Below are 27,187 nucleotides of genomic sequence, written 5' to 3' on the forward strand. Positions count from 1 at the left end.
TGTGAGAGATGAACCAAGATCGGGGCTACACATCAATCAAAATAATAATCAATGTAATCGATTAGAAAACTAGAAAAAGTGCCCCTCGGGCCACAGGTCTCCACTAGGCCAGGTCAGGTTGTGACCTGATGGCGCTATAATAGGTCAATGTGAAGAGGGTGCCATTTGTTCTTACGCCTTTGATGGCAATTGGATGATTTGAGGCATTTTGTTCCAAAAAATGTGTTTTGCAAAAATCCACCCGTTATAACACGTATAACAGGCCAATGTGAAAAGGGTGGGATATATTCCTCAGCCTAGTAGGAAAGTGCGTGGAAGATTTCACCTAAATTGCACGCTGCGTTCATGATTTGAGGCTTTTTGTTCAAAACGGGCCAATCCTGGAAACTTTGAATGCCAATGTTAGCCAATTGGGATGGAATAGGAAATATCAGACAAATCACTGAGCTGCTCTCTTATTTTGAATGAGGACAGACCGCTTGGGCCTTCCGAACAGAGAGGCCCTAAACCTGCCCTCTTCTGATTGGCCGGGCCAAAGAACTTGCCCTCTTATGATTGGCCGGGCCTTGTTACCCAGGCTGTTATTTTCGTTCAGATCGGTGAACCAATATGATCCAGCGCATTGCTCCTGGCGCCACCCGCCCCTCTAGCCCATTCTGACCTGAGATCAGATTCATACGAGGTTTCCGCCTGACACACACACTGGTCTGATGAACCCATTCTGACCTGAGATCAGATTCTAAAAAATGTCAGTCGTTCTTCGATTTTTCAAAAATAGCAGACCTACAAGCTCGTATCGCGCCACTCGGTGGCGCGATATGACCAGACTAGACCAGAAACCACGGTGGCTGGGCCAGGCTAGTGTGACATAGCTAAATCAGTGCCATACACATTCTGAAGAAAACCTGGAGACAGACATTCAGTAACTGGGTCTTATAAAAAAGATATTACATTATAAAGTGAAAACCAAATCGGAAAAAAAAATGCCACGGACAGTCGGACACATTCGTCCGTGTAGGACTGTACGGACGCATGTTGATGACCTCAGCCCTGTGCGCTAGCTACTCACCGACAGGTGAAAGACATCCATGAAGACAGAGTGTCCTTTTTGGGTCTTCTCGTTGAGACTGGCGGGGGACCACACCCAGTACAGGTACGTCCCGTCCGAGCACAAGTGCAGCGTGGTCATGCTGCTGCCCACTGGGAAATGGTGCGCTGGCATGGGTACAATCTGGCACACCTGGAAAGGACACGTAAAAAGGCATTTTAAAACCTTCAATTCACAGTGGCAAGAGATGGGAAATGGTAGTGAACGAGCGCACATGCAACCAAGAGCCTTGGGGAGGATTCAAACCTGGCTTGGCTGTGCAAGGACTGAGGAATGGTATGCACTCTATACCAGTGTTTTATTGTGATATTCTGATCATTTTTACGACATGCGTGGCTTTCTTCAAAGGTTAGTGAAAAACATCAGCGGGGAACGGGGTGTTAAAGATTAATTAATAACACAGTCAACGTGTTAAGTCTTTATTTCTGTACGGAAAGGCACTTACAGATGGGATATGTTATTGATACTGTGATTGAGCAGCAAGCCCAATGGACGTTATGCCTGATGCGCGACAATGACCCGCGACCGAGTATAAATCAGCCTTTAGCTGCTTGTGAGGACGGAGGTCGTACCTGGAGGGTGAAGGGGTCGATGACCTGGCACAGCTGGTGAGGTTTGCCATCAAACGAGGCGGGGCGGTGGAGTAGACGACCACTGCTGAACACCACCCAACCGGGCTCCAGCTCCTCGTTTCGACAGTACACGAAACCCCTGAACAGACAAGAAGCAGCACATTGAATGACCTTTCCTCGTCGTAACCACATTCAACAAACAGCAGACGTGTTCTCTGAAGGCTGTTGGTCGAGATGGCAATCTTCAGAGTGCAGAGAAACCAGACACGGTGTTGTCCTTCAGGCACAGACACACACTGTTCCGCATCATGTGGTCTGCCACGAAACGACAAAGCATTTATATGTCAAGTAATGGCAAAGCACCTTCCTTATGAATATAATCTTTGTGTCACATTTCGCATTCCTATTAGGTTACTTCCCACATATAACCTCTGCATCCTGCGTTCCTGCTTGTTCAGATCAATACAGTACGTGTGTGGCTACACATGGTTGCAGATGGTACATGTTGTCTCGTCAGACAATTTGTCAGACTACTGTACATTTACTGATTGTCAAATGCAGACAACATTAGCGACAATACAACAGCACAAGAGTTCTTTAAAAGTTCTATAGCAAACAGTTGACCCTGATGAAGGCCCATGCAGGCCGAAACGTGTATTTTTAACCCTTTTTTTTTATTCTAAATGAAATAAAGGATTTTTCTACCTCAACTGCACAGAGCTGCCTTGGATCCTCTTTAAAGTTCGCCACCTTCTTACCTCCTTCCACATTGATCTTTACTCAAAGGAATAGAACTTTTAAAGAACTCTTGTGCTGAAGCATTGAAACCCTATCCAAAGAGCACCCGTCTGCAGTTTTCTACATAAATGACCCACGAAGTGCTTCTTCTTTTCTTTTTTCTGATATTAGCGACAATACTGTTTGCCAAACAAGCATTTACTTACTACGTAGCGGGAGGCTGGTATTGGAAGAGAAAACCACTGTGCTTCATATTGTGCATGCGAGATGTTTGAGATGTTTAGTAATCCACATTTAGTGCCCATTCATTGTAAAACAATCATATAACTCACTTCATTGTGGGATGGAGGTGGTTGTGTTCTACAATAGGTGTTAGACCCCAACAGAGCATGTGAGCGGAGCGGAGCGGGAGCGGAGCGAGGAGCGGAGCGAGGGGATTTTGACGTTAGCGCTGAGCGGGTTTTTAAATGTGTCAGATTGACTTCCGGAGCAAGAACTGTCCTCCACTCCGAGCCGGTCCGAGCCGCTCAGTGCACACGGCACGGCACTGTGCAAGCTTGGCTAGCAGTTTACATCAATCATTGCCTCTCAAGCAGGCCCGGCACCTTAAATCAACCTCTTTGACTTTGTGCCCCCTCAAAAATCTCAATTGCCCTCTCATTCATTTCATCCTGGCGCCGGGCCTGCTCTCAGACTCAAGCCCAGCCCCATACGCGTAATCTGCTTCACGGACTGTCCATGAGAGGCCGTCTTATGCCCTGGCAGTGATATGTTCTACCTCCGATTGTTTGGTTGATTTAATACTTTATTAACACTAACAGTATGCAAAAAGGTATAGGCCTACAGTGTAATTCAATTTGTAAACGGAATACAAGCTATATGCCCCGAGGGCTGTGCATAATTATCTTTTTTTTTTTTATTGTGGTTCTGCTTCTGTCACTGGCGTTGAACTTGGTTGCGGCATGGTGCTCGCAGTGGTACATTAAAATAAATACCATACTTCGGTTGATACATTTGAACTGGGTCTGTTTTAATTATTCTATGATAATTTAAATAACGAAATCAAGCTAATTTACATCATGCTCCAAAAAAGACAGCATGTTGCTGCAACATGCGGTCTGAAACGAAGGCCTTCAGGTTTAATTAGCCAATTTCAGGAAAACAGCATTTTATTTTCCCCCCCCGTCATTTCTTTCTGCTGAGCGGAGCGGGCATCTGAGTGGAGCTCGGAGCGAGCACGGAGCGGGGAGCGCTCCATGCGTAAATGAAGGTGAGCGCTGAGCGAGCGGGGAGCGGCGTGGAGGGAGATGAACGTGAGCGCGGAGCGAGCGTAACAAAAGCCGTCGAGAGCGAAGAGCGGAATTATCGGCCGCTCCGCTCCGCTCCGCTCCGCTCACATGCTCTGGACCCCAATCGTTCTTTTGTTTTAACGTAGCAAACATAAAATTAAAACATACACATTTGAATCAATTATTGTAGTCTTGTATAGATGAGCCAGTAGAATAATTAACTTATTGAACTTTTGAGGGAAAAAGGCCAAAGGTGGTTCACAATTTACATTTTCTCTTCCCAAATCAAACCTTTTTTGAACAAAGACAACTAAAATCACGAGGGCCTTTGACTGAAAGAAAGCACTGCATATGACATGAAGTGACTACATGGTAGGCTCCCTGGGAAGGGGAGGACCAGAAAACCTGCCTCAGAGTGTGCATTTGTCTAATTCTACTCTACCTGTGGGGACATATGACCCTGACAGGTATAGTAACACAAGTACACACACACACAAACACACACTTCTCTGAGCGCTGCTGCAGAGATACAAGCAGTCAGGCGGCGTCGTGTCGTATTACCTCAGTGTTCCGTGTAAACCAGAGCCCAGTTTGCTGAGTCCTCTCCCAAAGGAATTGGTGGTGTACAGATAGAGGCCGTCTGTGGCCAGACAGCGCCCCAGGTCTGTGTCTGCAAGACAACGAACGGGGGAGAGAGAGAGGTGGAAAAGTGTTCATTTTGACTGTAGCTACATTTTCATTTCGGTTTTTTTAGTCAGGCGTGCCACAGAACTATTATGTAAGTATTCTCAGTCATGAATGAATGCTAATGATTTTGGCACTACTGTACATCAATCATGACTAGTAGTCAGGATATTTTAGGAAGAAAATTACTTTGTGGACAACATGCTGCTCAGATAAAAATATAAATAAACGAATAATGAATAAATGAATATGAATCAAATAATGAATTGCTTACTTGTATTCTGCAAATATCAACTGCACTAAATAAAAATGTAAATGCATAATTGCGCAGTTCGGCAGCACTAAAGACACTGATGTACGATTTGTGATATATATTTTTTTTTAATTACCTAACCGTTTTCACGTTTTCCAATTCTAAAATACCTTGTGGATACCACCCTGATCGACTTGCAAAGCTCTCCAAGGTCAGCTGATCGATGGGAGAAAGAGAGCCACACTCCCCTCCCCTCCCTTGTTCTGCACCCTGAACCTCTCACTGTTGCAATGCTCACAGATTAACTGTACTTGTGCTGTACTTGTGCTGTACTTGTGCTGTGCTGTATAAGCCCTCCTCCCTGGCCTGTGTATGTGTGTATGTGTGTGTGTTAGGTTATGCAACAGTAACGCTTGGTGAACAAACGCTATAACGCTATTTTCATGCTCGGACACAGCCAGGGACACAGGGACAGACCCAGGGACACAGGGACAGACCCAGGGACACAGGGACAGACCCAGGGACACAGGGACAGACCCAGGGACACAGGGACAGACCCAGGGACACAGGGACAGACCCAGGGACACAGGGACAGACCCAGGGAAACAGGGACAGACCCAGGGACACAGGGACAGACCCAGGGACACAGGGACAGACCCAGGGACACAGGGACAGACCCAGGGACACAGGGACAGACCCAGGGACACAGGGACAGACCCAGGGACACAGGGACAGACCCAGGGACACAGGGACAGACCCAGGGAAACAGCCACACACATAGCTGTCTATGCACCACTCAAAAAAGTCCTAATCTGCAATAGGTGAAACGGTGTAAAAGGGCCACTGCACAGTGCACACTAACACTCAATTAGTTTCAATTAGTACAATATATGTAAATGTATGTTTTGGCATTATCGTTCTAATCTACTGTATATTCCTGCTGCTCTACATACAGCCAACCAGTTGAATAAATTGCAGATTGAGGCTTTAACCTTTAAGAGTAAGTAAGCCTTGTCAAGCCCTGAGGCCCATACGGAAGGAGCCTATCTCCTGTTTCTGTAGCATGAGGCAGCTTGATGTACAATTATACAATTATAAACTATATAAATGATGACAAGTTTAATCATACACTTCAATGCAGCCAGATAACATCAGTCAGTCTTTCTGACATTGCAAAACAAACAAAATAATTAAAGTGTGGCATTAAAAATCCAGATATTTGAGTGAATCGATTTTTTTAAATTACTATTATGATTATACCTGGTTACACTTGGTTGCGCACCGTGTCCTGTATGGAAAATAGCACATCTGTGAGCTGTCATTTTAGGGGCGCAACACCACGCTTAGTGAAAGCCTAGAGTTAGAAAGACAAGGTGGCGTCTATGGAATCCAGATGAGCCGAGAACCTTAATCCATTCTGACCTGAGATCAGATTCATACGAGGTTTCCGCCGGACACACACTGGTCTGATGAACCCATTCTGACCTGAGATCAGATTCTAGAAATGTCAGTCGCTCTTCGATTTTTCTAAAATAGCAGACCTACAAGCTCGTATCGCGCCACTCGGTGGCGCGATATGAGCTTGTAGGTCTGCTATTTTTCAATAGCTAAAGCATAACATGATGCTAACACCAAAATGGGTGCCCGTTCAGAATGGGTTAATCCACGAAAGCTACAGCCAGGCTAAATGAGCTCTGTGCATGGCAATGTGTTCTGCTGCTTCCTACTGGTGGCATTCCAGACAAAAGGAGGAAGCATAAATAATCTAAATGTGAATAAATAAATAATAACGGCGTTGCAATGTTACGAGTACAAGTAGGACAGGCCTTGTTAACTCCTCTTTGCACCCAAAGGACAAGAAAGATAACCATCCACGACACATCGTCAATGCCCTGGCCTATCTTATACATCATCGTATGACACAAAAGTGTCACACAAATTTAGCGAAATGTTCTGTTTTTGGACATACAAGGTTTCCGAAGGAAGATGAACTTTCAAACGAGTGCTACCTACCTTTGTTCTCGGCCCCTCCAGCAGAACTGTCAGGTGTGTGCTACCTACCTTTGTTCTCGGCCCCTCCAGCAGAACTGTCAGGCGTGGGGAGCATGTCCTCGAAACCCCACGACACGCTGTGTTTGCCCCCCAAGAGGCAAGACGGAGAGCCCGGCCCGCCTTCCAGAACCAAGAGTCTAGAATGAAGAAACGTTACACTTAACTATAGGGTGTGCAACAGCTAATCGATTTAATCCTTTATTAAATTATTAAACAATCGATTCATAATCGATCCCTATTTAGGTGAAATGCTTTAAACATTTTCAATAAACATAGATGATCTTTGATCTATAAGCTCACAACGCGCCACACGCCATGTTGTAACTAAGCTTGTAGATCTGCAACGATTTAGCGCAACACCATTGTGTGAAGAAGGCATCCAATAATGCTTAAGCGGTAAATCGACTTATTGATGTATAAAAATCAAATATAATTAAAAAAAACACTTCCCAATTATTCGATTCATAGAAAAAGTAATCTATACAATCATCGCTAAGAAAACAGTCAATAGTTGCAGTCCTACACATAAATAAACAGATAATGACTTGGGTACAGTAGTACTCATGTACAGTATGAGTCAAATAAGAGTAATCAGCCTCACCTGTAGAGCACATCGGCCACGGGGAGCTGACCCAGGTCTGTCTGTTTCTGGAGCAGATGAACAGTGTGGATGAAGGTCTTCAGAGAACCCCTGCACAACAGCCAGACGTTAGTACAAGTAGGCCACAAAATGATGATTTTTGCGGTTAAAACAAGTTAACCGGCTCAGTGGCTTATGTTTAGAGTGTTCTCCCTGAGACTGGGGTGGGGGGGGTGGTCGGGGTTCAATCCCCGGCAGAGTCATAACAAAGACTATAAAAATGGTACCCAATGCCTCACGGCTTTGAAGTCGTCATCAAAGGTTGTATTGCGGTAAGCTGACTCACGCTACGGACACAGGACATAGGCCTGACTTATCACATTATTTACTTTACTCCGACAGTAATCATTGCTATAGTATACAGTGTTTGTTCAGTAACATCTCTCCAGCACTTTAGTAAACAGAAAACCAATTTTCAGGTCGGGATACCAATTTGATTACATCAGAAGAGAAAAGACCAAAAAGATCAATTTATCAGTGATAGTTTGTGATTCATCTCCACATTTGGTTGTGAACACTGTCTGTTAATTAACCTTCTAATAAGACTGGGTTTCTTCATAGAAGTGATGCTGCATGCCTTGATCTAAAGGACCACTAAAGGATTCTTCAATTTTTTTATTTCATCATGGGTTCATTGTAGCCTTGCAGCCTTGTAGTTGTTGATAATGCTAGTATGCCCACCAAAAATGGAAAATGGTCAATTTATATAGAGCTTTTATCCAAGGCGTTTTACATAGATTGTGCATTACATTCACCCATTCACACACCGATGGCAGAGAAAACAATGCAACCTGCACATCGGGACACCAACTCTGGGGGGAGCCGGGGATCGAACTGAGAACCTCGCGATCCCATCTGGCCTCCCTACCGAGCCACTGCCGCCCACCAAATTAATGAATGTGTAAGTTGTCCTATCTAAGTCTGAGTCATGTCCATTTGTAATTTTTACTTTGTAACATATGGGTGTTTTTTGTTCGTTTCTTAAAATGTTGTTTGTTTTCTTGTAAAAACTCTCTCTTCCCCCCTAGACAAACAAACAGCAAGCAGATCAACAAGCTCACAAATAAAAAAACATTACAGTCTATGATCGTGACGGGCTGATGAACGGTGAAATGCTGCATTTAGAGGGGAACGGGGCCAGTGTGATACAGTAGGTTATTGGTGTGAGTCATATTCCACCATAAATAGATCGGTGTGAGTCAGTCTTGGAAGGGGAATGTCCTCATCATACACTGACTGGGAAAACACATCGTCAACTCGTGGTGCCGCGCAACGCAAAGACAAAGACACGCAAAATGGACATGGTCCATTTTGTTGCATTTCACTCTCTGGACTGGATGCCTGACTGTCACATAGTGAAATGTACCACCTCAACGCCATCAGAGGGGGGGGGACAGCCGTAGACAGACAGAGCAGACGGTTTCATTTGCTACCCGCCGTTGGTATGGGCTGGATGCTTCCCTACAACAATGAGCTCCCTCCCGGCCTCTAAAGAGGCCACACACAAAGAGTGGAGGGTTCTGGGCTGGACACGTCTAGTACTGTTGTCACCAACAGAAGCTGGAGAGCGTAGGCAGAAGCAGAAACATTTTCGTTTTTTTCTCTAATGGCTAGAAGACAAACACGAAAATACAAGGCCCCTAGTGGAGGGCGGCGTTGTGTCAATCCATTTTGAATTATAAATGACCAAAACAACATCAACTCCGTCATTGTGGGTGATTGCAGTGCTCTATGTATCTACTAGCACTGGTGCAAACTCTTCCACAATGGCAGCTGCAAGATAAACTGTAAACTGCAGTGATTTGTTCACATTCACAGAATGACACACATCAACACAGCTAAAATACTAAACTGGCAGAGATTTGTGGCATTGGACACCATCGTACGATTAAGTATAATATATCAGACTTTCCAGTTTCCTTAAGGTCTATGAACAATGAAGTTCAGCAGCCAATGTTTTTTGCGCAAATGTCTGAATTAAGCCCGACAGCGGTTGGCTGTTTGAACAAAACTAGGAATGACAAGGCTGAAGCTTAATTTGTTCTTAGCGAACAGAGTGGGACATGAATGAGAAACCTTAGAAGGTCACTGAAACCATCCGGCATGTTTCCTGTTGCTACAGGCCTCTGGTCTCACCTGGCACAGGCGAGCGCTACGAGGGCAGCAGCGGCATTCTCTCTCTGCCTGTGAGCCTGGAGATTCAGTGCATGGTGAGCTTGCTCCAGCCCTCCTTGGTTGGTCTGCTGCTGGGCTCCGTCCTCCAGCCAGGAGCAGAGCAGGCCCTCCAGGCCGTTGAGGCAGTCGGCGGGCTCCTTGCTGAGGCTGAGCGGCTGGCAGTCCCGCAGGCAGGAGAGCAGCACCTCCGCCGTGACCCCGCAGAGCGCCGGGTCGTTGCGCGTCTGGGACTGCAGTAGGGGGAAGACCAGCAGCAGGCCCACGCGGGAGGTGAAGGGCGCCTGCTCCGGCTGCTGCAGCAGTCCCTGGCGTTTGAGCAGAGCCAGGGCCTCGTCGTCGGCGCCGCCGACCCCTTCCCGTTCCTGCTGCTCCTCCAGGGCCAGCTGTCGCTGTGCCCCCCACAGGCCGCGCAGGGCATTGAGCCGGTACTCCAGCAGACGCGCGTACGCATTGCTCTGGTTGCCGCAGACAGCACGCAGACGCTCTGCGAGCTCTGCCGGGTTCTTGGTCTCAAACGTCAGTATCTAGCAGAGGGACAGACAGACAGACATTAACATTAGTCACAACAGATGAGTAAAAAGAAACACCCGTAAAATACACTGTAGGCAAAGATGTTTAACCCATTCTGAACGGGCACCCATTTTGGTGTCAGGATCATGTTATGCTTTAGCTATTTAAAAATAGCAGATCTACAAGCTCATATCGCGCCACCGAGTGGCGCGATACGAGCTTGTAGGTCTGCTATTTTTGAAAAATCGAAGAGCGACTGACATTTTTAGAATCTGATCTCAGGTCAGAATGGGTTCATCAGGACCAGTGTGTGTCCGGCGGAAACCTCGTATGAATCTGATCTCAGGTCAGAATGGGTTAAATGATGACGACACTGTTGAGTGCATTCGCTTCATAATGACTGTCAAGCATAGGTCTGGTCTGACTTCACACAAATCCAATTTGCTAATGTCAAGAGTGCAGACTCACTGAGAGATAGTATGAAGCTAAATCAAATAGGAGAGAGAAGCACCGGATTGGACTGTTTCAACTTCAACGATGGATTTGAGATGAAAAACAACGAACTGAGTGAAGGTTCACCTCTGAAATATGAGTTTCATTCAAACTGCAACAGCTACTGCACAACAAAGTGGCCTTGGACAAAAATAGTTTTCCACTAGTATGCAGACTGTTGCGCATGCCCAATGTATTACAATGTATTAGCCTTATTTATGCAGCAAACTGTGTTTACCAAATGATCACCCTGAAGTTCCGAATAATTGACATTTCTATAATTGAAAATGTCCTGTTTATTGATATAAAAGAATAAAAGTCAACCAGTAATCATTTAAAAAACGATTACGACGATTACGATTACGACGATGACTTGAGAACTTGTCCAGAACTTGACCAGTGCTGGGGAACGTTACTTTTTAAAGTTAAGTATTCCCGTTACGTCATAAAATTACCGCAATAAGGGGCGCCCACTGGCCTAGCTGTCCAGGTGCATACCACATATAGGGTCTGGCCTGACAGCGCGTTGCGTGTTCGAGTCCCGTTCACGACGACCTTTGCTGCATGTCTCTCTCTGTCTCTCCACTCTCCAGGCAGAAAAGCCAAGCCAAAAAAAAGGATTGCCGGTTAAAAAGTATTGGTGGGAATTATTTGTACTAACCTATCTGGAGAAAGAACAACATATCATTCATATGCACTTACACTTAGGCAGCGAGCATTTCAGATATTGATTACACTGCATGGCCCAAGAATCACAGGCCAGAAACAACATCCATCCATTATACCATTTAGCAGGCAGAATCTGTATTGATTCCATTTCAGAAATGCTACTAATGTTATGGTAACACTCCTTAATTGGACACTGGGCCTTCTCCACCACCTCGCTCTGCACAAAGGCTGCAGCATTTGGATAAAAATTGTCCAAATCTCAACAGCCAATGGGCTAACGATGATGACACTGGATGTCAAATAGGAATCTCCTATTTGAGTACAACACAGATATTGGCCACTATAAAGAGTGCGCAGGACTAATACGGTGGTCACTTGTTACAACACCAGTCCTCTTGAGTCCGAAGTTTGTTCACAAACTTAGATATGAGCTCTTTTTGAGAGAGAGAGAGAGAGAGAGAGAGAGAGAGGTAGTAAGTCAATAATAACCCAATTCTCTCATACTTTGACTTTGGAATATAGAATTCATATTCGGTTTCATTCAGCGTCATGTGTGTTTCAATTTACCAAGCTTTATTTTCCTGTTTTAAACAGAGCTATCTTTGTCCACTGACCCTCTTTCCTCACAGTCTACGCTGTAGTAATGATCCCATCCCCATTTCCATATTCCATATTTCAGCTCTAAACCCAGCTCAAATTTTTGTCCATTTTGATATACCAATTTTGTGTACAAAACTTAAAACAGGAAGGATCACTTTGGAGGATGCGTTAAATGGTCTCACATTCCAATTTCCAAATATAAAAACAAGTAGAACACACATCTCAACATTAATTTCCCATGCAAGTGTCTTCATCTGAAGACACACTATTCATAAACGTCACCATAACCATGAACCACACAACTGTAAAATACAGTATCTTCGGCTAGCCTTGCCTTTGTTCAGACTGCAGCCTAATCTTATTTGTTTCTCTAACAAGATCTTTAAGACCAAGGGCCTTATCTTGCGCCACCCCTTAGTAGCCCTTACCCCATATCCCTTAACTTATTTGACTTTTAGTTTTTGCAATTTTGGAGAAAAATAAATCATCGACACATTGTGAACTTGTAGATCGGCGATTTGAACTAATTTAAAAGGTTTTTCAAAATAGTAAATAATTGCAAATACGTTTACGGATAAGGGGTATGGGGAAGCGCAACATTTACCGTTCACTTCATCGGGCCAGTCCACATACATAGACTTTTTTCGGCAAATAGTGTCAAAGTCCTGAACCGGAGGTTTACGGAATGCACTGTAGTACAGTGCATTCCGTAAACCTCCGGTTCAGGACAGTCTATGAGCAGTTGTCACTATTTCGAGTTACACGAACCACGCGACCGGCGCCGTTTTCTGCTCCTTCATTGACGCTCTGCGTCCACCTAAAGGCTCATACATAGTCTGGATTTACGGTGGTGGGGTGACCACCGAACTACAACATGACGTCACGAGCCGCGGTGAAGAGCAAACCACCGCCACCGCTCCAGCCCTGCTCTCTGTTTTTACTCACCACCGCTCAACGTTATTTCAGATCCGGTGGTCAGCTCACCACCGGAGCGGTGGTCACCTTACCACCGAAAATCCAGACTATGAATAGGCCTTTACTGTATTGGTTGCTGTGGAAATGACATTGCTAAGCAACACATGGTGAGCTTGTAATTCTGCTATTTTCGTCAAGCATCTGGAGTGTCCAGACTGAAACGCATCTTTATAAATCAGATTTGAATCGCATTTCAAACCACCTAGGAATGTTGATGTTGATTTGCCAAAAAAAAACAGTTCCCATGTGGTTTGGTTGGTGGATGGTTCAGAAATGATATAAAAAAAAAAAAAAGGAAATCTGTTTCCGATCTGGATAGGCCACAAATTGCATTTGGGCTACCAATCTGAACATAGCTCAACAGAGGTCAGCCTGATACTGAAGGTAAGTGACTGGTGACAGTTATACCAGAGTAGTAGCAAATGTTGCAAAACTATCCACAGTCTGTTAAGAGCTTTTCTCTACATATCCTTCAGTTCATTTAAACATCCATTGCATGGCACTGCTTCCAGGTCTCACGATTTCAAAACATCTCCGTATTGCTATTAAAATGGTGTAATGAGTTATGAATTAGGACTGTACGATGAATTAGAATATGTAATCTGTAACCTCTCGCTTGCTGACAACCTTAGTGCAGCTTGAGGGGTGACATAAAGTTTAAACATAACAGAGAATAGCACTCTACTGTACCTTGTGTGCTTCTTCAGCAACTCCATGGTACAGTCCTTATGTGTGCTATGGAACTGTATAACTTTAGGTCAAAGTTCAAAGGCTATGCATGCGCTCACTCATACCTCACAGTGCTGCTGAGCTTTGCATTGGGGCAAATGTTTATTTGCACAAATCATATATTTGGGTCTAGATGTGCAAATTGAAATATTTAAAAGGCCCGGGCCGCTAGCGTGGTGGTCCGGGCACCCTAGGCTGCAATGTCAGCCTGGCAGCATGTTGCGGGTTCGAGGCCGATCCCGACGACCTTTGCTGCGTGTCACTTCCCATTTTCTCTCAGTCTACTGTCCTATCAATAAAGGCATAAAAGCAAAAGAAAGAGTTTAAAAATATATGTTAATTATAATAGATGAAAGTGGTATGGTATGTTCTCTTTCTGAACAATCTCCATTCCCCCAGTTAAGAGGATAAATAGTTCTACATGGTTCTATAAGACCATGCATTATTACTAGAAAATGCACATCATGCTTCCTAACTGTCCCTCATGGTCAACACATCCAGTGAACACGAGGAACATCCTTCACAACAAGGTGTGGAACCAGATGTCATGCCATGTCTATTTTCCCAGCATAGTACTGTGTGGACTTGCCATAGACTGCGACACTCTATAGAGTAAAACAGTTATGCCCACAAATAGTAATATATTGTTACAACATTAGTTGACATACAGTAGTATAGATAGATCCCTTGGTATATTTTAACCACGTGAACCCTAGCGTCTCTACTCTGGGCATGTCAAATTATAGACACACACACACACACGTACTATTGCAAAATATGTGGGTTAGGATTAGGGTTATGTTTTTGTTTTCATGTTGTTGAAAAGCACATTACGGACTGCAGGCAAAATCATGTTCTCTGTAGGATTAGGATATGCATATGCATATGGCATTTGCAATTCTCATTTGAATCAGATCATGCTCAATTGAGTTTTACATTCATGCACATAAACTCCTCAGCAAACTTACGATCACAATATTTATTATCCCATCATTTTTAACCTCTTCCATATCTTCTGATGTTGGGATTAACTTGACAGTAACAGAGTGGATGAAAAATGTGCTTTTCTTTGATAAGTGTCGGCCTCTGTGCCATAATTGTACAATCGTAAGTGTGCGTGCGTGCGTGCGTGCGTGCGTGCGTGTGTGCGTGCGTGCGTGCGTTTATCCTAACAATGTGTAGCATGAAACAGAAAACAAGATGGTAGTCGATAAGAAGCTCTAAACTAAAGAGGTGGCGAGAGGTCCTCAGACATTCTCCAAATAGCTAACAGTTGTGTGACTCCAAATAGGAGAAGCCTCTGTGCTTACACACAGGCTAGCCAACTTAAGCCAAGGCAGCAATGCTGACAGGTATTCATAAGACTGTCGCTGTGTCCATGTCCATGAGCTTTCTTCATGTAAAGGACTGTACATAATATTGCTGCACAGTTATCAAAAAAAGATTGCGATCTAGATTCAGACACCTCTTATTTCTAAATTTGAGCAAGAATCGTGCAGCACTAGTTGGCTATGTCCAATTCATTTGAGTTACTCTTGTGTTTTTGTTCAAGAGATTCAAGCACTTTGATGTTGTCTGTTTGAAGCCACAGTAGTACTAGTTGGCTCTAGGTGTCACGTTTTGAACATAGTAATATAATGTAACTAATGTTCAGCCACTAGACTACAGACAATAAATATTTTCATGGAAAATAAATCATATTTGAGCAAGAATCGTGCAGCACTAGTATAGAACATTATGACACTACAAGGCCTGTGGAATTAATTGTAAAGGACAAAGGTGACATTAGATTATGTGTAAAGAAGGTGTGATACACCAGATATTCATTCTTGTGTTAGGCAGCCAACCAGACATTGTATATATGACCACCAGAGATTGATACCAGGCTAAAGGCCATTGATTGGTATGGTATGGTCAGGTGCTAGGAGGATCAACGCTACACATCATGTACTGTAACAAGTAACGACTTAAGTTTCATACATTCTTTTCATTGGAGCAGCTGTCATATAGCCTGGCTAATAAGCCAGACTAATATCACACAACACTGCCGCCGGCAGGCAATTTATTTTTGCCAACGGCTGATTCGGTCGCTGTCATAGCCCTGGCCCAGCCAGACTGCTACAGTAGGCTACTACCTACACTTATTTAAAGATTTTGATATGCTAATGCTATACATTTTGCATATGGATCATCCAATATATTGATACCTGAGGGGGGGGCGGGGGGTGCTAAAAAGTACATGGAAAATACTGGTATGCTTGCATTCAATAAAGCTTGGTTATACACACCAATCTGCAAAAGATATTGATAGGCTATATACAAAAATATTGCCTTTAGCTACGTAAAAAATGAATAATCTATTCCGTACTTTTGTGATCCATACTTTCAGTATACGTAATTTAACCCACTTTCACGTGTTTATGTTCCAGCAATGATGAAATGACCACCCTTTATTTTGACACCCATGACAGGAAATGAATACAGAACAACAGTTTCTAGTGTGACAGTTGTAATGGTACTGTATGCAGGGTTGGCAATGCATCAATACTCGCTATATCCTTATCACTGTCTGTCTGTCTGTCTGTCTGTCGGTCGCTGCATGTTGAAGTGACAAAAGAAAACTTGAAAACATCCATCATATTGTCATCATCAATCATATAGTGTCAGTGTGTGTGTGTGTGTGTGTGTGTGTGTGTGTGTGTGTGTGTGTGTGTGTGTGTGTGTGTGTGTGTGTGTGTGTGTGTGTGGTGTGGGGTGCCACCAGGACAGTGCAGTGTAGTGTAGTGTAGTGCAGTGTGATGTGTTGTTGTCAACTTGTAACACCCACCTCCTGCTCGGTGTCTTGCTGCTCTGACACTCCTATTTCACTGGGCAGCTCGGCCAGATCTGTGACCCGAATTAGCCCGTCGTGGAGGAAGATCGTCTCCTCCTTGACGGAGAGCCACTGGGACGAATCCACGGCCCCGCCGCCGGAGCCCATCACTGCTCTCTCCTCCGCCGACGAAGAAGATGATACTAGAGGGGTTGTACATTAAAATAAATAAATATAAATAATAATAAAATAGAAAAGTAAAATCTGGAAATATAACGACAGGAATAACGCCCAACGAGCTAGCTAGCCTGTGCTGTGCTGGGCTAGCTACAATAACATATCTATCGGTCGCCCCGTCCACTTAAAGTGATGGTGTATGTGACTGTGTGTGTGTATCTTTGTGTGTGTGTGTGTGTGTGTGCGTGTGTGTGCGCGCGTGTGTGTATGTTGCTAACGCTACGGTTAGCTAACGCCTAGAATAAAGAAAGATACCAAGGTCCGACACTGACGTCACTAGCGGAAATACTTTCACTTCCAACTGGTGTTCTAAATCTGTCAAAAATAAATAAAGACAAAGAAGACATAAGAAGTAAATAATATATATATATAAAAAAAATAGCAACAAAGTGTTGCCTGGTGAAATGAATGAACCATTTAATATAAATCTTAAATGGCAGATCTACAAGCTCACAAAGCAATCACATCATCGCACCATATTATGTGCGGTGACTGACTTCCATACGTGAGCTTGTGTATTTATAGATCGTTTTTCTGCGACCCTAAGAATAATTATTTAATAATAGTTTTTGTCAAGCAAAAAATGGCCTCATGAAATTAATACAAATTTTCACACACTTCCGATTGTTTGTGACGTCACTGTCTCCTCCTTGGAACCTTTATTCTAAACGGCTAGCGCTAACGTTCTACGGACCCAGAGTGGGCGTGACACACACTCTACATGTTAATAAATCCGTTATTTAAAGAACGCACCGTTTAAGAACGACTCATTTCCCCCTGATGAAGACAGGATGGCCACAAAACCCATTCACATGAAGAATGAAAAGTGGACAGCTGCCCGTTATCAGTCCAACCATGGAATTAATGGTTGGCTAAAAGATATACATGAGAACCTCCCAGTCAGTCAGTGTGCGACGCCATGTTTCCAAGGCCAAATGACTGGTGGTCCCAGAATGCACTGCGTCGAGGCGAGCAGAAATGACCTACTCTAAGGAAATGACCTGTCGGTCAAAAAATCAATACAAGTGATTCTATCTAGTGATGGAAAAAAGTACTCAAAATGTTTTACTTTTTATAATAAAAAGTAGCATTACTGCAGTGTAGAATGACCCTGTTACAACTTAGTACAATTCCATAATTAGAAATGTATTTGAGTTAAAGTGTTGGTAGCAAAAGTGGAAGTACTCATTATGCAGAATGTCCCATTTCACAAGATTTCAAATGTATAAAATGTATAACAAATAATTTGGAAATAGCAGATCTTCAAGCTTAGCTCACAATATACATTGGCTATTTTCAAATGGCCAAAATGTATAGGGCTGAAGTGGTTAATGTGTGTTTTGTAATAATAATCTAAGTGAAAGTAACTGAAGTTTTCAAATATAAGTGTAGAGTAAAAGTACAATATTTGGATCCTTCCTAGTGTGAAGTAGAAGTAGAAGTAGGCATATTTGGAAATACAAAATATATATATATATATATTTGGAAATACAAAAAGTACAATAGGACTACCTCAAAACTGTACTTAAGTACAGTACAGAATACTTACTATTACTTTACAACACTGACTATTTATATGTAAATAATAATTAGAGATTAAAATACCTTTATGGGATGGGGGGGGGCATTTCCAGTGCTTGGAGAAAATCTTTTTATTTTTCCTGATTCAAAGCTGGATGATAATAAACCAGTGGATATGACTAATATTTTATTGAGGGTTTGTAGCAAATTATAGGTTAGTCTACTTTGGAGAAAGGAAGAATAATTTAGAAAAATCAATAATTGGATTTACATTGCATATCCTAGGGCGCCCCCCTGTGAGCAATGTCAGAAATGCACTTGAGATGTCTGTTAAAGTGTGTCCTCAAATTGATCAGGAAAAATGAGATTTTAATTCATAAATTAATAACAAATAACAACACATATAAATATATTAAATATGCATCACATCAAAGCCCTTCTTTTAAAAAAAGTATGTATAAGGTGAGGGTTGATTTTCAATACAATACAGATCTAATAATCTGCCATTTCACAGATACAAAAGAATTTAATGCAATTAGCATAACACGTGAGCAATTAATTCAAATGATATGCTAAGCTCCTTTCTTCCTCGGACGAAGAATCTTTCGACAGCGCTTATAAAGACGAACAGGGATCGCTCTTTTCAAATCTCTGTCCAATTTCTGATCTCCAGCTGTGCTTCTTTCTTCTATCTTCTTGAGTGCTTGAAAGAGGCTGGAGGCTTTAGAGAAACCAGAAGCACAGCTACTGTAGAAAGAAATGAATAGAAATATCAATGGAAAGACCCTTTCATTACAACTGGTCACAAAAATGTGTCATAGCTTAAAACCTTTTTCTGTTGAAGCAGTTATTCCCATTTGGCAGGTTTAAACAGTTTTCAGAGACAAAGCCCACCAGGAGAGACCGAAGAATATTCGGCATCCTGAAGTTTTCGATCTGACCAGCTAACCTATAAGAAATACAAAGAGCATTTCACTCAGTCATGACGAAATAGATGAACAACTATATAAGATAAATAACTGTGTGTGTGTGTGTGTGTGTGTGTGTGTGTGTGTGTGTGTGTGTGTGTGTGTGTGTGTGTGTGTGTGTGTGTGTGTGTGCGTGCGTGCGTGCGTGTGTGCGTGCGTGCATGCGTGCATGCGTGAGAAAGAGAGAATGGAGACAGTAGTTCAATGCAGCTGCCAAGGAGGTCACACCTTTATAGTGACCTTTTCAATCCATATTACTATAGGCCTATCGTTGCTGTCAGGCAGAACCTCTTATTTCCATATTTTAACATTTTATTTTGATTTGTGTTGTTGCAAACATAGAAAAATCTCAAAACGATGTGACGATGTGTATCTTTTGAGCTTGTCGATCTGCTACTTTTGGTATTTTTTAATTTGAATCTTGAAACAGCTTTGGACATAAGGTCCAAAGCTGGTTTCCACCCGACAGAGACGATATGTGAGTTTGGGTAACCTGTACAGGTTCATAAATGTGGCATACATTTGTGCTACTTCCTCACCGGCTGGTGCAATCACAGTGATAGACAATCTTTGACTCCATGTTCTGTAGATTATACTTCTTTTCCAAAGGTTGGATTCTGTGTTTACAATCATCCAAATGTTTAAGTGTTCCACAAATTGTCAGATTATCTGCAAATAAATAAATGTATAAAATAAAACATTGATTATCTGATACATTAACCAATTCTTCTATTAGCCGAACTATCTAGGTTCTGATGAACCTGATGAATCTTCTTGGTGAACTCTTTATTCCTTTGAACTCTATATTCAACAAAGCAAAACAAAAACAACAAACTTAAACTTCATTTAGAAAGTCCTGTTTCAGCTTTCAATCAAAAGCACTTTTTTTGCTAGTGGTAGCTAGTGGTTACTACTCTTTGGATTATGTTGATATTTTATACATGAATGCAACAGAATCCGATCTTTGTACATTAGACGCATTATATCATGCTGCTTAATGATTTGTAACAAACACAATCATTCCTCACACATGTGTATGAATTGTGAGTCAGTCATCTCTGGCCATTTCGTTTGTATATACAAAGCTATCTTGGCTGGGGCATCTACCAACTTACATAAGTTCATCACTCACAAACGTGGACAATACAATCTGGGATCATAAAATTATTTCTCATATCATGTTCCCATGCACTGTGAGAACTGAAGCTAGCTGAGTGGCCTGCCTGGGGAGCCAGAGCCCCTGGATTCAATTCCAGGCCAGCAATGTGTCTGAGCAAGGCTCTTTTTAACCCCTAATTGCTCCCAGAGCACCACTCACTACTTCTAGTTGTTAGGTCCTGGTTGTTAGCCTGCATAGAATGGGTAAATGCAGAAGACAAATTTCACATATAAGTGTGCAAATGGCAAATATACATTATACAGTGACAAAAAAACACCCAAAGGAGTGGCGACTATTCTATTTAATCTTCTATGCTAGAGAATGCTCTAGGAATCAATCAATCAACAATACGTTTTGAAGTTAGATTCCATCATTGGAATATATATCAGCTATATATGCACAGTACATATATACCGGTATATGAGATATATATACCAGGCTACATTGTAGCCTACTGCCCAGTCCGCTACTCCAGGCTGGAATTAATACATTTAATTAACACATTGGACATGTTTTTAAATTGATGGTAATTGTTTTAATGCATTTGTTTGTATTTTATTTGTGCTTTCTTGTCTTTCTTTGTTTGTTTTAATGTTTTTATATGTAAACCTATGTACAGTATGCTGCCTGCTTGGCCAGGTACCAGCTAAATCTCAATGTGCTTGTACCTTGGTTAAATAAACTATAAATAATTAAATAATTAAAAACTATTGTAACTGAATGTTTTGGTCTCTCTTTGAGGAATATAACTGATCATGTGAGTACAACTGATGCTATATTGGTACTTCTCACAAACAGTGCAAGTAATATTATAAGTAAATGTAGGGTTATTACAGTGCATTACAGTAGGTCACTTTACAAGTTTACAGCAACAGCAGTTGTTCTCTTGTAGTGTTACTGTTATGTAATGCACTGGTTAGACTCTCCCACCATATACAAAGATCTCAGGAATTTGATACTACCTGTTATCATCGCAGCCATCTCCTGGTTTGTCCCGTTCCGTAGTGGGTAGGTATTTGTCTGCTTTCGGAAGTTTCCATGCTGAGCAACTGGCATTGTTGTTGTTTGTGTTAAAGGTCCAGGCCTTAATTTGAATTTGATGGGTTTTGTAATAGTAGTAGTAGTAGTAGTTGTAATAGCAGTAGTAATAATAGTAGTACTACTACTAGTAGTAGTGGAATTCCAGAAGATTGCTGAAGTCTTTTCTGTGGGTGACACTTTTGCTGTTGATGTGCGAGATGTTGTTTTGTGGTCCGCACAAGGCTTACGCCGGGACTGGAACGTGTCACCCCTCACAGGCAGCTTGGGTCCACAGCGTTGCCGTTTGTTTCCAGTGGTGGTTATTGTGGTCGCTGTGGTGAAAGTTATTTGTGACATGGGTGAGAAGCTTTGTGGCGTGGCTGCTTTCTGACGTGGCTCTATGGTTGCTTGTGACGAAGCTTGGCTTTTGTGCCTCATCCTGGACCCCTTGTTTTTACCTGATTTATTTCCATTTGATACAGTCGTGTTGAATTCGGACGCGGCAGCTGTGACTGCTGTCTTTGGTTGTGATGTCAACATGGCAGTTGTGTGTAACAGGGATGCCGGTGTCTGAGTTGAAGGAGCAGAGGTTGCGGTTGCAGAGGCTTTGCTACTTCTCTTGCATCCTTTCCCCTTCCTCTTTTTCCACTGGAAAGAATCAGCTCTGGATGGAACCATAGGGGTGCATCTGTCAGAGGAAACGGATAGCTTTCGGTGTTCACCTTTGGGTGGGTTTCTGTTTTGAGAAGTCCGGGGCCTCTCCATTCCATCACGCGCCTTGGGTCTTATTGACTTGTGGCCAGCCCCAGTGACATCATATTTGCTTACATCGCTGGTGGAGTTATAAGGCATGGGCTTTTGGAAAACAGCATATGGGGCCTTTCCGGCTACCTTGCACCTATACCGTGTAAATAAACAAGTTAGAAATCAAACCTGCCAAGACAGAAGCTCTTTCATGAACTGCTCTATTTAAAAATATATATATATTTTCACTTTGCAAATATTGACTACGTTCCACACATATTTATCAAATTCAGACTTCAGGTAAACTTGGTATCTCCATTTTTAGTTATATACTGTCATTTCATGCACTGCAATTAGCATTTTACTTCCAAGAGATAATTATAGCATAGAAAATAAAAAAGGGAGGAAAACATATACTAACTATAGTGCAATGGAAAAGGTAGGAAAATGAAATAAACTGTCTCCGGATAAAAGATAGTATATCAATGCATATGCACAAAAGCATCTTATATGATAGCATGCACTGTTTACTGTTGTTTGTTATTGCAGCTATTGTATGCTCATTGTTGAATGACAAGTTAGTGAGTTACTGTGAACCGGAAGTCAGATTTCTTACATAATGTAAAAGCATGTTTGGTCAATAAATCACAATTCAGATTCTGATGACTGCTTATGGCTTTGTTAGTATAATAGCAGAATATCTGGCAACGTATTAATCATTAACCTTTGATAAGAGAAAGATCACAAACGGATAGACATTGATGCGGGTGGAAACAGAGCAGGGGCGTGGCTGCACGGCCTTGGGCATTGTGGCGGAGCTGGCAGAGTGTCAGACATGTCATTACAAGACAACAGACTGCAGGATATCATCGAGCCAACCATTCTAAGGATTCCTCAGTACTAGTACCTATTAAAAAGCATAAGTACTGTAAGTAACAATTTGTCCTTACATTCCCCACCAGTACGTCTCAGTGCATCGTCTCTGCCGTACGACGTGAAAGCAGGGCACCCTGAGGATGTTGAAGAAGCTGTAAGCCACCATGCTGGAGATGTAGTCATTTACACTGTGGAGGCACTGCCGAAACCTAGAAATACACAGACGAAGATTGAGAAGAACCAAGTTATTCACTGACAGTGATATCATACAACATAGTTCACAGGAAAATGTATCGTAGGGAAAGTAGAAGCTTCTCCATGTCATGCATACAGTACCTGATCCATCTTTAGAAAGAAATTAAAGGAACATAGCACTACCAGAGCTCTAGCATGTTTAGCCTATCGATCGTATAATTTAAATACTGCCGACAATTCCAAAGCAATCCGCAATTTAATTTCAGTATGAAAATCTACTTGCAGAGACTTGAAACTTGCATGAGATAGTACTGTAGGTAATCCAACACACTCTATGTCACTATGCTAGCCTATTATCCTCGGTTGTGTTCTTTCATTTTATTGTAACATGCAGACTGAAAAGAAAAGTTGAGGTGGAAATAGTCCCTGGACAAAATATAGATTTTTCTTTAACACAAAATTAAAACATCCAAGTCTGCTTAAGGGCACAGTGATGTTTAGCCAATATTGATTCAATTATTCAAGTAGATTTGGTAACATTTTAATGACTATGGAGAAAATGTATTATTGAACAAATCGAAAAATAAAGCCATTAGCGGAAACATGCTGGCTCTATTATTCATGTACAATACATGGCTGAAACTGTGATTAGAAAATGACTTAGTAATGAATTAGTGAAGCATGGTCCTTTCCGTCACATTAAGAGATGTTGAAAGAGACAGCATTCCTTTTACCTGCCAATTGAAAAAGATGCATGTATAGCCCTTGACATCACATTTCAGGGACAGTGGTTAACCAGGCTATGGCATGTTCACTCTTGATATCCAAAGTTCATGTCTAGGGCTGAACACATAGTTCACTGTTAGTTTAAGTCAAAGTTGTTTAGCCTCGGAAACCCAGATGTTTTTATTTCCAGGGAGAAAGAAAAAGTCTTGGACCGAGTCCACTTCAATTCGGCATAGAGTAGTGCAAACGTTGATCACTCTCTGCTGATTTCTGATCGTCTGCACCTTTGTTAAAGGACCACTTCACCACTTTTCAACCTATCTTCATATAATAGGTCCTCACTAATAATCATGATAAAATGGCACGTTTTTTTCCTACTCAGTCTGTGTCTCATAGGAGGGCTGTGGGCAGTTTAGAAACCGTCCTCCAGTGACATCATCATTAGGCAGGAAACAAGATTTGTTTTACAAAAATGTTTAGATTTTCATTATCGTGAGAACGATGGCTTCCATTTTCACATTGCAACTTTTCAGGACTAGAAAGCCTGCTGTTTCTATTAGCTTGTATTCCCCATCGATGATGTCACTGGAGAACGGTTTCTGAACTGCCCACAGCCCTCCTATGAGACACAGACCGAGTAGAAAGAACTGCGCCATTTTTTCATGATTATTAGTGAGGACCCATTATATGAAGATAGGTTGAAAAGTGGTGAAGTGGTCCTTTACGTTGTTTAATTCAGACAATGTCCTGCGTGTTCTGTCCCTGGCATGTAGTAAAAGTAGGCTATTATCACATCCTTGTTAAATCCATGTCTTGGCACAATGCCAGAACCATCTGACCTGACTCTCCTATTTCGTATAGACAGATGTGGATTGTATTAAATGCCATAACCAAACCTAGAACTCTCACATTGTTCAGACAAGTCTTACTTTAGTCTCAGTTATTGCTTGCAGAAGGTGGAAAGGGTTGCCTGAGGGGTTGAGAATCTGACATCCACTGGGGTAAAGTATTATAACTACATACTGTAGGCTATATATAGTTAAGACAAGTACAATTTTGAGGTCATTTTTTTACTTTCTTTAGTATTTACAATTTCCAATACTTGCTACTACCCCATCTCAGAGGAAAATATTGTACTTTTACTCCACTACAATTATATGAAAACTATAATGCAAGATCTGCTATTTTCAAAAGGTGTTTTAAATACATTTTGAAGTTGTGAAATGGGACATTTTGAATAATGAGTAGCCTAATTTGAGCACTTTAGGTATATTAGTACTTAAGTTAAAAAGTACTTAAGTTAAAAAAAAAAAGGAAGTAGATTTTCCATGTTGATGCGTGTGATGGTATAGTGTACATGAGGACAGACTCACCTCTGGTCACAGTCACAGTGAGGTGATGTGATGGTATAGTGTACATGAGGACAGACTCACCTCTGGTCACAGTCACAGTGAGGTGATGTGATGGTATAGTCTACATGAGGACAGACTCACCTCTGGTCACAGTCACAGTGAGGTGATGTGATGGTATAGTGTACATGAGGACAGACTCACCTCTGGTCACAGTCACAGTGTGGTATAGTCTACATGAGGACAGACTCACCTCTGGTCACAGTCACAGTGTGGTATAGTCTACATGAGGACAGACTCACCTCTGGTCACAGTCACAGTGAGGTGATGTGATGGTATAGTGTACATGAGGACAGACTCACCTCTGGTCACAGTCACAGTGAGGTGATGTGATGGTATAGTGTACATGAGGACAGACTCACCTCTGGTCACAGTCACAGTGCGAGACGGTGTAGAAGTTAGGGTTGAAGACTCCATACTTTACTCTGAAGGCATGGATGGTTCTCTTACAGTGGTCATGCTCACGGCAGCATTTGTCTGCACTCTCAAACATCCCTGTGTGTGCACAAGAAGTTGGCTCATAATCTGTTCACAACATGTTATGGTAGTGGTATATAGTGGTATGGCTTTACTGTGACTCTGAGATAGGTATAGCCGGCTAAATTAGATATTTTCCAGCCCCTGTCAATACCGTACTTTCCATTTTCTGAATATATTTTCTTCTCTTAAGCCTTTTGGCTTTTACGCAATAGAATATCTCAGAATTCCACAGCTTTTGGTGTAGGCGACAGTAGGCCTATAGCCGCTGCAATTACATGCATAATTTTAGTGAGACAAAATAATAAATAGGCTATTATTATCAAGAGAAAGATAAACGAGTCACCAAACGAGAGATAAACACATCCAATTGGCTTTTACGCACAGTACGCACAAGGTATGAGAATGAGATCATTATGACAAGTCCACCGTCCATGACCCTTACCCAACTGCTCGTATCCAATGGCTCTACTTCCAGTGCCACACCACAGCGTCCCTGGAAACAACCATGACCGCTTCCTCCGGGATTTGACCACTAGTTGCGGATCATAAACCCAATTAATGCTCCTTTCCCCTGGCTTGGTAAATTTCAGCCCGTCGGAGGACGAGTTCAAAGCGCAGGGACTGGGACTGTAGTCCGCGGCCAGCAGCAACAGACTGATGTTGAAGCGATTTTCTGTTCCATGAGTGTCTGTTCCATGATCGCACAGAGTGAGGTAACTTTCCGTAACGGCTGGATCATCGCTGATCGAGCAGCTCACAAGTTGCATGTCTTCTGATGACCACAAGCTCTGGTATAATAATGGACGAGGATGGCCGACTCCTGTCGTCTCCCGCAGGAACGTGAGTCGCGTCAGTCCGTCGCCGGCGGAGCTCGTTCTGTGACAGAAGTGATGATGTGAAACGTCGTGAGGCACATCCTGCGGATTCGACAAACTAAGTAATATAAATAATAATAAGGCTAGGATAACAACCGCCAACTCAGCTCTACGGTGCATTTTAATGCAAGTATCGGCTACGAGAGTTGTCCGCTCAAATTGAAATTGCGCGGACAACTCATGAAACCTGATTCCGAAATGTCGAATTAAATCAGCTGGGCTAAATCATTTGAGCTTTTATACCTACAGTTGCACTCTTATCGGCACGTGCTACCAGGAACCGAGCTCAGCTGATTGATGGCTTGAGAAAATGAGAAATGTGATATACGCTTCGGCTCACCTCTCTCAAAAAGTTCAGTTGAACCCACCTGCCGGTTCGATCGCGTGTGTGTGTGTGTGCACTGTGTGTGTGTGTGTGTGTGTGTGTGTGTGTGTGTGTGTGTGTGTGTGTGTGTGTGTGTGTAGCATGTGTGACTGTGTGTGTGTGTGTGTGTGTGTGTGTGTGTGTGTGTGTCACTGTGTCACTTTGAGTGTGTGTGTGTGTGTGTGTGTGTGTGTGTGTGTGTGTGTGTGTGTGTGTGTGTGTGTGTGTGTGTGTGCGTGCGTGCGCGTGCGTGCTGAGCAATTTGATTTTGTATGAAATCTGACGGATGCAGCTATTCTATTTTTGTTTTGCTTG

The 27,187-nt window shown here is 42.5% G+C and overlaps 2 protein-coding genes across 6 annotated transcripts in view; both read right to left on the bottom strand.

Moving 5' to 3' along the window:
• The window catches only part of LOC310871525 (putative E3 ubiquitin-protein ligase HECTD4), a 112,521-nt gene extending 95,096 nt beyond the window's left edge, over positions 1–17,425 (bottom strand). Inside the window, 8 exon segments of the mRNA XM_083783095.1 lie at positions 1,070–1,240; positions 1,681–1,819; positions 4,269–4,377; positions 6,706–6,833; positions 7,298–7,387; positions 9,473–10,035; positions 16,314–16,501; positions 17,289–17,425. Of these exon segments, the coding sequence (XP_083639221.1) occupies positions 1,070–1,240; positions 1,681–1,819; positions 4,269–4,377; positions 6,706–6,833; positions 7,298–7,387; positions 9,473–10,035; positions 16,314–16,501; positions 17,289–17,343 (1,443 nt within the window). The 5' untranslated portion in view covers positions 17,344–17,425.
• Positions 17,426–18,486: 1,061 nt separating this feature from the next.
• Positions 18,487–26,773, bottom strand: LOC310871537 (uncharacterized protein). 5 transcript variants are annotated; one of them, XM_083783112.1, is made up of 7 exons: positions 26,076–26,773; positions 25,516–25,648; positions 22,898–23,032; positions 21,146–22,101; positions 19,564–19,693; positions 18,886–19,005; positions 18,487–18,800 (listed from the first exon to the last, which is right to left on the bottom strand). In XM_083783112.1, the coding sequence occupies exons 1-7, from the start codon at positions 26,626–26,628 to the stop codon at positions 18,629–18,631; spliced, it is 2,199 nt and encodes a 732-aa protein (XP_083639238.1). In that variant the 5' UTR covers positions 26,629–26,773; the 3' UTR covers positions 18,487–18,628. The 5 variants fall into 5 exon arrangements, with proteins under 5 accessions (XP_083639238.1, XP_083639237.1, XP_083639240.1 ...); XM_083783111.1 differs by having other exon boundaries at positions 18,487–18,803; XM_083783114.1 differs by having other exon boundaries at positions 18,667–18,800; positions 18,886–19,000.
• Between the last annotated feature and the right edge of the window lie 414 nt (positions 26,774–27,187).

The sequence above is a fragment of the Protomyctophum parallelum genome (genome assembly GCF_964188405.1).
Source record: "Protomyctophum parallelum genome assembly, chromosome: 15".
Lineage (NCBI taxonomy): Eukaryota > Metazoa > Chordata > Actinopteri > Myctophiformes > Myctophidae > Protomyctophum > Protomyctophum parallelum.

Bases quoted from the DNA above. Each gene is read 5' to 3' on its own strand.
- LOC310871537 (XM_083783111.1), bottom strand. From the start codon at position 26,628: ATGCACCGTAGAGCTGAGTTGGCGGTTGTTATCCTAGCCTTATTATTA. The intron at 23,033-25,515 runs GTGAGTCTGTCC...GTGTATTTCTAG, and splicing joins CACTGTGACTGTGACCAGAG to GTTTCGGCAGTGCCTCCACA. The intron at 22,102-22,897 runs GTAAGGACAAAT...TACACGGTATAG, and splicing joins GAGACGTACTGGTGGGGAAT to GTGCAAGGTAGCCGGAAAGG.